Source organism: Electrona antarctica (assembly GCF_951216825.1).
Source record: "Electrona antarctica genome assembly, chromosome: 12".
NCBI lineage: Eukaryota > Metazoa > Chordata > Actinopteri > Myctophiformes > Myctophidae > Electrona > Electrona antarctica.
This window is the reverse complement of record NC_136793.1, coordinates 53,258,462-53,268,683: the sequence shown is the minus strand read 5'-3', so window position 1 is coordinate 53,268,683 and position 10,222 is coordinate 53,258,462. Positions and strand designations below refer to the sequence as shown.

The 10,222-nt window shown below is 41.5% G+C and overlaps 1 protein-coding gene across 1 annotated transcript; it reads left to right on the top strand.

Moving 5' to 3' along the window:
• The first annotated feature begins 2,251 nt into the window (after window positions 1-2,251).
• Window positions 2,252-9,522, top strand: LOC306934508 (LIM domain transcription factor LMO4-B). The gene is made up of 5 exons (XM_079517099.1): window positions 2,252-2,671; window positions 4,160-4,406; window positions 5,094-5,190; window positions 6,171-6,329; window positions 8,706-9,522. Exons 2-5 carry the CDS (start codon window positions 4,189-4,191, stop codon window positions 8,712-8,714), a joined length of 483 nt encoding a protein of 160 aa, XP_079373225.1. The 5' UTR covers window positions 2,252-2,671; window positions 4,160-4,188; the 3' UTR covers window positions 8,715-9,522.
• The last annotated feature ends 700 nt before the right edge of the window (window positions 9,523-10,222 follow it).

The window sequence follows — 10,222 nt, the reverse complement described above, 5'->3', positions numbered from 1 at the left end:
ACAAGCTCATAACTCATTTTCATTAAAGGGCGTGATTCATCATTTATTTTTGTATGTTTGAGTCCTAGGGGGAGACTCTTGGACTCTCTTTTGGGCCCAGTGCAGTGCTAAAGGTTTGGGAGCCACTGACTGCTGAAAGGCATCTGGGATAATAGAAAAGCTATTAATAGCCAATAGTACTGGCACCACAACCAACAGGGCTCTCACTCACTGGTGGGAAAAGTACTCACATTTTGTACTTAAGTAACAGTATCAATACTGGAATGTAGAAATGCTCTGTTACAAGTATAAAAGTCCGGAATTCAAAATGTACTCGAGTAAAAGTACAAACGTATTGGTATCAAAAATGTACTTAAAGTAGAAAGTACTCATTATACAGAATGTTTGTAACTCGTATCTTTTTTCAAATTTATAAAAACATATTTTGAAAATAGTATATCTACAAGCTCACAGCTTAAATATCATCTATTTTCAAAAAACATGGGGAATGAGCCTATATGTTTTGTAATAGCCTAATAATCAAAATATATACAAAGTGAACTAAAGTTTTCAAATAATTGTAGTGGAGTAAAAGTGTGCCTCTGAGATGTAGTGGAGTAGAAGTTAAAAAAAAGAAAAAAGAAAAGGTAACTGAAATCTGGAAATAACCCAGAAATGTGTAGTTTTTCTTGTCATAAGTTATTTTTTTAAACTCAAAACTGTAAGTAATAAGTAGCCTATAGTACTTAGTTACTTTACACCACTGTCCTCACCAGGGCTCATCGCCATGTTAGCTTGTGGTGGACATTTTGCCACGGACGGACATCCAAAATGAGTGGACGGACATCCAAAATGAGTGGACGGACATCCAAAATGAGTGGACGGACATCCAAAATGAGTGGAGAATAAGATTACCAGAAACGAGAGCTAGCCCTGCATGACCATAGCATGTCTGTAACTCTTGAGAGTGTATATAAGGCTACAAATGGAACCAAATGGATTTGGTTCCATTTGTACACCCTCAGAGTTATGGGGATCCTTGAAAATAAAATACAAGTTTGAGAACCACTAGTATAGGTAGGCTACTATTGATCTCCTATATGCCTATATAGTGTCATAGTTAGTAAATCATATTAGTGTCATACATATAGGCCTATTCCGAAGAAAATGTGAATGTCATGTAACAACTAAATCTAAAGTCGTTGACATGTTGATGACACTGATTCACTCATTCATGACATCAGAATTAAACCAGAATGAAACCAGACAACAATGGATTACAGTGGCAGAATGACCAGACTCAGCTGCAACGTAATAGAATGCTGTCCTCTACTGGCATTCTGCAAGCAGTGCAGCAACTTTGGTGGACATTTTGTTTTTCACTGTCTGATACTAGGAATTACTAGGAAATTATGTTAATGTGAATGTGAATCTATATACGCAGAATAGAGCTATATCTTATCCAGATATTAGATACCAAGGTGGAGATGAATAATTATGATTAATTCCATGGGATTCAGTTCCTTGGGACAGTGCTGCCGAGCCTGCAGGCAATTAATGCCAATTAACTAACACCCCCCCCCCCCACCACCACCACAGCTCGTGCGCCCAATCATTCACTCACTCACGCACGCGCACGCACGCGCACACACGCGCGCGCGCTTATTTTATTTATTAATAGGCCTACAAAAATGTATGTTAATGCGACATTTTAACAGTGTAATGCCCTGACATAGAGCTGTTTACACATTGTTGTACCCCCTCCAACTGTATATATTTTCCCCATTTTAAATGTTGACACTTGCTTTGGCAAAAACGTTTTCTCATGCCAATAAAGATCATTTGAATTGAATTGAAAATGTAATTGTAATGCCATCTTTGCGTTGCATTTGTTTTAATTAGCCTACGTCGGAATATTATACTATAGTTTTATAAATTCGATATAGCTTCTTTATTTAATATTCTCCTCATTTCAAACTCAAAGTTGTCGCTCGGAGCTATAGGTGACCGACGGGGGGGTGGGGGGGGGGGGGGAGAAACTGACATTTTGGGGGGAAGAAACAGCAGGACTCGTAGCAGCCAAGCCAGCCAAGGCTCGCTCTGCTCAGAAGAATCTGAATAATAAGCAACTAAAAAATTATAAAGCCATAAATCATTTTTTGACTGCCCGGACACGCCCCCTGGCTCCCCCTCATTGGCCGGTGGTTCACCACGTCATCGGAGAGTGATTTAAATAGTCCGTCCGCTTGCGCAATTTGATGAATAGTGTAGCTGTCAAAAAGGAGAGGTAGTTGTTGGAGACAGTGGGACGCACGCTTTGATGGATTCACACAGGATCTGATCTGCTGCATGCAAAGCCACCACCTCGTGTCACCCAATCTGAGAATAGATATTAGGGCAGTATTTTATTATGGGATATGTGTTGTTCCAACGGAGTTTTCCAAACTAGTGCTCTTGCTCGACCTCGGACCACCGTCTAAAATACTTTGCTGTTTTCATTGCCTGTTTGTTTTTTTTGTCGGTTACATTACATATACGTGCGTGCTGCTGAACTGAAGGCGATGGATATCATTATCCTCATCAGAGCTGTTCTTCAACTGTAAACTACTATATTGTTATATAATCACCACGATCGAAGCGACAGATTTGGTCTTAAAGACGAAACTTTCTTCTCCACGCATATACTGTAAAGGTAAGCATTTCTTCGGTTGGTGTGGCAGCTTCGGCATAAATTCAAGGTTAAAGAAGTGCTGTTTAAAGTCTTCTGGGACGAATTTACAGCATGCTTCTATATTCTATAGCCCCTGGGGTAATGTAATGTTTTAATCGTGTTATGTAAATGTGCCTTTTATTGCTTTTTATATTGCTTTTTCATTGAGATAACGTTAATTTGATTGAACTGGCACTTTTCCAACGTGCCACATTTTAGTGACTTTATGTATGTACCCAATTGTGTGTAGTGTGTGTGTAGGCCTATAGTGACTTCCATTGTGTGTGTGTTTTTTCTTCTTTTCGGCATTTGCATTAAGATAGTGTTGATTTAATGCCATACACCTCGTTAATCATGCTGTTTAGGCTACTATACAGGCGAGTTAATATAGTTTAGTTATATTGGGGCAGATGTTCAATAGCCTACTACTACTGTATAACAAATTATGTTCCTCTGGTGAGCACAAATAGACCAATTCTTTACTTTAAAAAAAAAAAAAATGTATAATGCAAACCTATAGGCTACTGGATACAATTCACAACTCGCCATTTATAGCCTATACTACATGAGCCAATTATTTTGTTTTTGTTTCAATTCTACATGGTTGACCTATTACAGTGGTTTTCAACCAGTGGTCCTTGAGGGGGTTCCAGGTGGTCCCCAGCTATAAATGATGAACAGTTGGTAACCAAATGGACCCTTAAATATCTTTAACTCCATTTGGTTCCATTGTACATTCTCAAGAGTTAAATTATTGTTAAACATCTGCATTACTTAATTTACAAGATAAAATGTGTTCTTTTGATAAATGTTTGTCTCCTATCTACCACATCAATACAGCATGGAATTGTGGACAAAATCATATCCAACGAAAACAAAATGATCTTTAGTTTTGGGTCGGAGAGGTTATAATCTCATCAAACGGTGGTCCCTGACTCAAATGCTGAAAAAATAATGGGCCTTGATATGAAAAAGGTTGAAAACCACTGACCTATTTATTATATTACTGGTAAATTCTAAAGCATTCAAGTCTCCCATGCAGGGAAGATGTTGTTCAGAGCCAACTGATGCTGGCTAGTATAGAGCTTATATAAATGGTAAATGGTGCATTTATATAGCACTTTTATCCAAAGCACTCTCCATAGATTGTGCATTACATTCACCCATTTACACACAGAAGGCGGAGGAAACCATACAAGGCACCAACCTGCTCATCGGGAGCAATTAGGGGTTCAGAGTCTTGCTCAAGGACACACTAACTCTGGGGGGAGCCCGGGATCGAACCGGGAACCTCACGGTTTTCCCCATCCGGCCACTCTACCGGCCACTCTACCCCCGCCCCGAACCACAAGATGTTGTTCAGAGCCAACTGATGCTGGCTAGTATATTATGGGGCTTATATTGTCAGTAACCATATTATTATCGGCACCGTTGTAAATATAATGCATTGTAATATTTGGTCCCAACCAGGAGCTCCTCAGACAGAGCCCATCATCACCATGGTGAACAGCCAGGTGGCGGGCGTGGTGCAGTCGGCCCCCAGGTCGTGTGCGGGATGCGGGGGGAAGATCGCCGACCGCTTCCTGCTCTTCTCCATGGATCGCTACTGGCACACGCGCTGCCTCAAGTGCTCCTGCTGCCAAGCGCAGCTGGGCGACATCGGCACCACCTGCTACAGCAAAGGGGGCATGATCCTGTGTCGCGCCGACTACATCAGGTGAGGTTGGTTCTTCTGGGGGGGGGGGGGGGGGGGGGAATGCTCGCCTTAAAACACGCTCGCCCCTCGTTGTTTTCCGCCGACCGCTCGGTGGTGGGGCGCTTAATTGTATTCTTGTATTTGTTTTGTACTGAGAATAAGGTTAGAAATACATTTGAGGTTAATTCGGCATAGTTTTTTACATGGGGTTAAGTTTAGGAATGGGCGGGGTTAGGTTTTGGCACCGTCTTACTGCGGGTTATGAGGTTAGGTTTGCGTGTTTAACCCATTTTGGGCGGGAACCCCTTTTGGTGTTAGCATTATGTTATGCTTTAGCTATTGAAAAATAGCAGATCTACAAGCTACGAGCTTGTAGGTCTGCTATTTTTGAAAAATCGGGAAAATATTTATTTCAGAAAACTGGAGGATTTAGAAGATTTTTTTAAAATTTTGAGGTCAGGCCAAAATGGGTTAAGCATATAGTTTACTTGGGTTACGTTTAGGAACACCAGGCTGAGCAGTTCTGTCGGATGTATGCCCGGGGGCGACACAGTATTCCTTCTGGGGGGGAGCAGAGGAAGGAGAAGGACGACGAGGAGGTGGGTGGGTGGGTGTGTGTGTGCAGGGGGTGGAGATGAAGCCGGTGGTTTCCGAGGCCTGGAGGAGACTCAGTGACTGAACAATCTGTGTTTTGTGTTTGCAACGCAGACTGTTTGGGCACAGCGGGGCATGCAGCGCCTGTGGCCAGTCGATCCCGGCCAACGAGATGGTGATGCGGACGCAGGGGAATGTTTACCACCTCAAGGTAAAGATTGGTGCCGTCTCTCTCTCTCTCTCTCGCATCAGTATGCGCCACCGGCCGCCGCTGCTCTTTTGACAGAAAACATCTGGCCACATTTCAAATATCCACTGACCCTGCAAGTGCACTCGAAATATAACTTTTCTGGTGAACATCATGGTTTGCCTCGGAGCTATGTTTGATGGGCTTGTGCATTCGATGATCTAGAACTCATGTCAAGAAACCCCCAAATGTATATGGCCGCGGACCGCCATCTGAAAGACGTTTGTGCCAGGGGCCCCATAAAGAAGATTTCAAAATGTTCGCAATTTCTCTAGTAAAACTTTTTTTTTTCTTTTTTTTTTTACAAAGTAGCTGATCTACAATTTCTCAACGCATTGCGGCACATTGTGAGCTTGGAAGTATAAAATATGGTTTAACATGGTTGAACAGATTTTGATGCTATATATGTTAAGTCATTTTGCCATAAGGGTCCCCCTGCATGGAACCCCCTCAAGAACCCCCGGGGGTCCCGGAGGACCCCACTTTGAGAGCCACTGATCTAGACCAGCCACATATCAAGGACCGTTATTTATTCGGCATTTGAGCCACGGACCAACGTTTGATGAGATTCATAGACCTGAGACCCAAAACTAAAGAATATGTTGTTATAGTTGACACTCAATTCCATGCTGTTGGCAAACGTCGCTCAAAATAACAATTATTCTACATTCTCTAATTGTGTAGACTTCTTGTAAATTAAATAATGTAGATGTTTAGCAATAATTTAACTCCTGAGAGCGTAAAATGAAACCCGTATGGGTCCATTTGGTTTCATTTTACACTCAAGAGTTAAAGATCTGCAAAAGGTCCATTTTGGTTACCAACTCTCCACCATTTAGCAGGGGACCACCTGGAACCCCCTCAAGGACCACTGGTTGAAAACCACTCATCTAGACCTTTGCTTTCCCCCCCCCCCTGCTGCCTGCCTGCCTGCCACCATGCAGTGTTTCAGCTGTGCCACCTGTAGAAACAGACTCATGCCTGGAGATCGCTTCCACTACGTCAACGGCACAATCTTCTGCGAGCATGACAGACCCGGGGCGAGCCTGCTCAGCAGCCACCTGCCCCCACTTCAGAGCAACTCTGTGCTGACAGACCAGAAGGTGAGAGAGAGAGGCTGTACGTAGCCATAATATTACTGTACCATCTGTACAGACAGTAGAGTACAGACTTTAGTCACAAATACTATTTTGTTACTCTTATTTCTTAACCACATCATAACCCATGAAATCCTGGGACCAGTTTTCTGAAAAAACTGTTTCAGTGGTTCTCAAACTACCGTATTTCATGTCAAGGACCCCAAAAATTATATGTATTTGGCCGCCGACTCCCATCAGAAAATATGTTGTTCCAGGGACCCCCCAGAAGCAAAGATTAGAGTTCACGATTTCTAAAAAAAAAAAAAAAAAAAAAAAAAGAGGGAAAAAAGCAGATGTACAAGTGGCACTGAGTGCCACCCACAATGAGCTTGTATATCTTCTATTTTTCAATAGCTAAAGTATAAAATAATGGTTAACGTACGTTAAACGCTAAAGTGACACAGATGCGTTCCAGGTCTTAATGGGTTAAGTCCTATTTAGTGGTACAATTATGTTGCACAATGAAAACTCTATAAGCTAAAGGCCTATTCATACTCTACTATACTATAGTTTTAGGTGATAAGGTGACCAACCACCAAAACGGTGGTTAGTAAGAACAAGAGAGATGTGTTTGGGTGAACGGTGAGTCGCTTACCACCGCGGCGTTACGTCATGCTGTAGTTTTTGGTGGTCACCGTATCGCCAAAAACTGGAGTATGAATAGGACTTTACAAATCGTCACATTTGTTTTGAGCTATATATACTGAGTTATAATGCGTAGTTGTGTTACTGGTACTCAAGCACACTGTTTTGAGCTGATACCAGATTAATTGGTTATAATATTATAATATACTAGTGCATATTCTAATCAAAACATAGCAAAAGGAGAACACCCGCAAGGCAAGCCCCAAACCAGGAATGGTACAAAGATTCTTACGGACAAACAATAATAAAACCAGCAGATACACGTTAATTACAATATGGGAACACTAGTTAAGATGCTATTAAATGTCTAGTCCTCCGACCTTGACGGGATCAATTAAGAGGATTTAGTGAAGTTTCATAATATGCTGCAGGTTTTCCTCTTAACATTTTGCTAAATATTATACTGTAGGATCTTCTCAGGAATAACATGCAATTTATTATCATGTGTAAGCCAATGTTTTTGTGAAGGAGAGCTTTCAGATTTCCAGTTTTCAAGAAATCTAATTATTGAGGTAACTCGCATTAAGCATATCAACATCAGCCAGTATTCAGGGGTCTTTCTGGCGTCCCATGTTATTTTCAAATCTCTCTGAAAACAGAGCTTCTTTCTCTTCTGAGAAAGGACAACTCTAGAGTAGAGGCTAGACAGTCTATTATTTATTGTTTATCATAATAAATACGTTTTTTTCAAATAGAGACAAACAGAAAAAAAAGAGTAGGGCATGATTTCATTCTGAATGAGTCATTACATTACAATAAGTTACACTACTAGATTGTGTAAAGAGTGGATGACATACAACTAAATACTGATAGGTTCAGTGTGACATTTGAGCAAGGTGATCTAGGAATGGCTGCCATATAACATAGAACTTGTTTGAATTGTCCATCATATCATAGCAGATTTTCTCCATGCGTCATACAATACATTAAGTATGTTCAGTTAACCAGGTCTTGAAGTGAGGTACTTCATCTGATTTCCAGAGTCTTAGAATCACTTTTTCTTTTTTGCAATCACCATACCATACATCATTGTATTTTCTACAGAAACATTGTGATTTGACAGTATTTGAGAAGAACCAAAAAGTGCGGTCTCTCTGGGTCAGGTTCAAACACACATCCATAAACATTAAATCTGAAAACTATTTAAATTTGTTTATCATTGTAATAATAATATTGTGGGATTTCTTTGGTGTATAGGTTGTGAATCGTGATCGCGATGCATATTTCTGTTGTCTAAATTAACACGGCAAAGCAATTACTTACAAAAAAACCAATCGATATCTGAACTACTTGAAAATGAACAGTAGTCTGACTTCTCACTACTACGCATGAGTCCAAGTGATTTCCCATACCTAGATATGTATCGATATCAGACGAAGGACTTCTGGTTATTAGCGTGATATACATTGTTCATCCATATCGCTCAGAGCAAATACTCCAGAGCATATTATGGAGCAGATTACATACAGGAGCTTTTCACCTTTGACACATGGCAGAGGATTTCCTGTCCAATGTGTGTAGTCTGTGTGAGGGGTAAAATAGGTTACAGTTTGGGAGCTTTCCAGAATATGTTCGCCAAGTCGCTAATATTGTTATAGTGTAGCATCTGTATTAAGATGCGTTAACATTTTTTTATTACTTGACGTTTATGGTATACCTTAGCAGCATTGTTCTTCCCCTTTCTCTTGAACCTAGGTTTGCTGAGTGCACAACACAACAGAACAGTTCCTTCACTTCCTCATCTGACCGTCCATACTTCCCGTCTCTTGACCTGCTCCTGATGCTATTGTTGTGGAAACCGTCGTCTGTCCAGTCTCTCACACAGTCAGGAGGACAATGTCTCTTCTCACCCTGTTAACCTAAGATATACACACCCTTCTTCCCTATCACCCTCTCTCCCTCAGAGACGGTGTCCCTGCGTTAAAAAAAGAAAAAAAAACATTACGATTCATGTTGTGTTCAATGTTAGGGGTGGTCCGTCCTTGGCTGCAAAGACTCATGTTGGGACCGTAAGGGCAAGGCCGGGGTCCCTCAGTCAGGACTAAGGGAATACAGGAACGTGATAAAGAAAAAAAACCCTCCTTGCCTTCAACGGGAAGAAGGAACAAAGACTATATCATGTGAATACGGACCACCCTTAAGAGACTATTACCAACAATCCATTTGTGCCAGGTGGCATTTTTACTCCCCAGAGAGTCTGTATGTATGTATATGTCTTCTTTGGTGATCTTGGCCCTTTTCTGTCGCGTGTGCTAAATCTCAGATCGTATACACAAGGTTTGACCTTGTACAACGATGGGTGTCTGATTTAAGATTTGAGATGAGAAAATGCAAATTAGTTTTTTTTTAATATAATTAAGGTATTGTTTTTTTCTCTGTAAAAGTTATATTTCTTATCTCGTCGGAAGCCCGTTCAGTGTGTCGAAATAATTGATGTAAAAAAAAAAAAAGATAAAGAAAATACCTATTAAAAGATGTTATTGTAACATATATCGTTGGTGTAAAAAAGTGAGATGTTTTGGAAGTCCCTTTTTTTTTTGCTGCGTCAGAGTGCCGTTGTGGTATTACGTGGGGGGGACCTAGAGCGCGCGCTCTCTCTCTCTCTCTCTCTCTCTCTCTCTCTCTCTCTCTCTCTGTAGCCCTGTATGGTGAATACATGGTTGATTACCCCGAGGAATGGAATTAGGGGGCTTGAGCTCTGACCATTTACAGAAGCAATTAAACATGAGCTGTGTATCTGTGCTGCTGGAGCCCCTGGGAGGTTGAACTTTGGGCATATCCCGTGGTTGACTGGCTGGCTGGCTGGCTGTCTGACTGTCTGATTGGCTGGCTGGCTGGCTGTCTGACTGTCTGATTGGCTGGCTGGCTGGCTGGCTGTCTGTAATAAAGCCTAATCTGAGAGCAGGCTAATTAAAGGGGAGTTAACACCCCCCCCCCCCCCCCCCCCCCCCAATGCATCCAGGGCATTTGGAACAATCTGATGTATTTACTGTTTACCATGTTGCAATTAAAAAGCACACAAGCACACGCATAGCCTAGTTTTCGCCTCTCACCTCTTTTGTTCTTTGCCACCACCATGTCTGTGAGATCTGAATGTTTCTTTAAATGGTTCAGCATATCCGTTTTTCCAATTTGCGGCAACTTTGCATGCGTTACTTAAATGCACTGTAAAAACCAAAGTCTCGTCGTACCTCCGGAGGTTGAGAGTTAAT

Excerpts from the sequence above, each read along its gene's own strand:
- LOC306934508 (XM_079517099.1), top strand. The coding sequence starts at position 4,189 with ATGGTGAACAGCCAGGTGGCGGGCGTGGTGCAGTCGGCCCCCAGGTCG. Across the intron at positions 4,407-5,093 it reads TGTCGCGCCGACTACATCAG|ACTGTTTGGGCACAGCGGGG; the intron begins GTGAGGTTGGTT and ends TTTGCAACGCAG. Across the intron at positions 5,191-6,170 it reads GGAATGTTTACCACCTCAAG|TGTTTCAGCTGTGCCACCTG; the intron begins GTAAAGATTGGT and ends GCCACCATGCAG.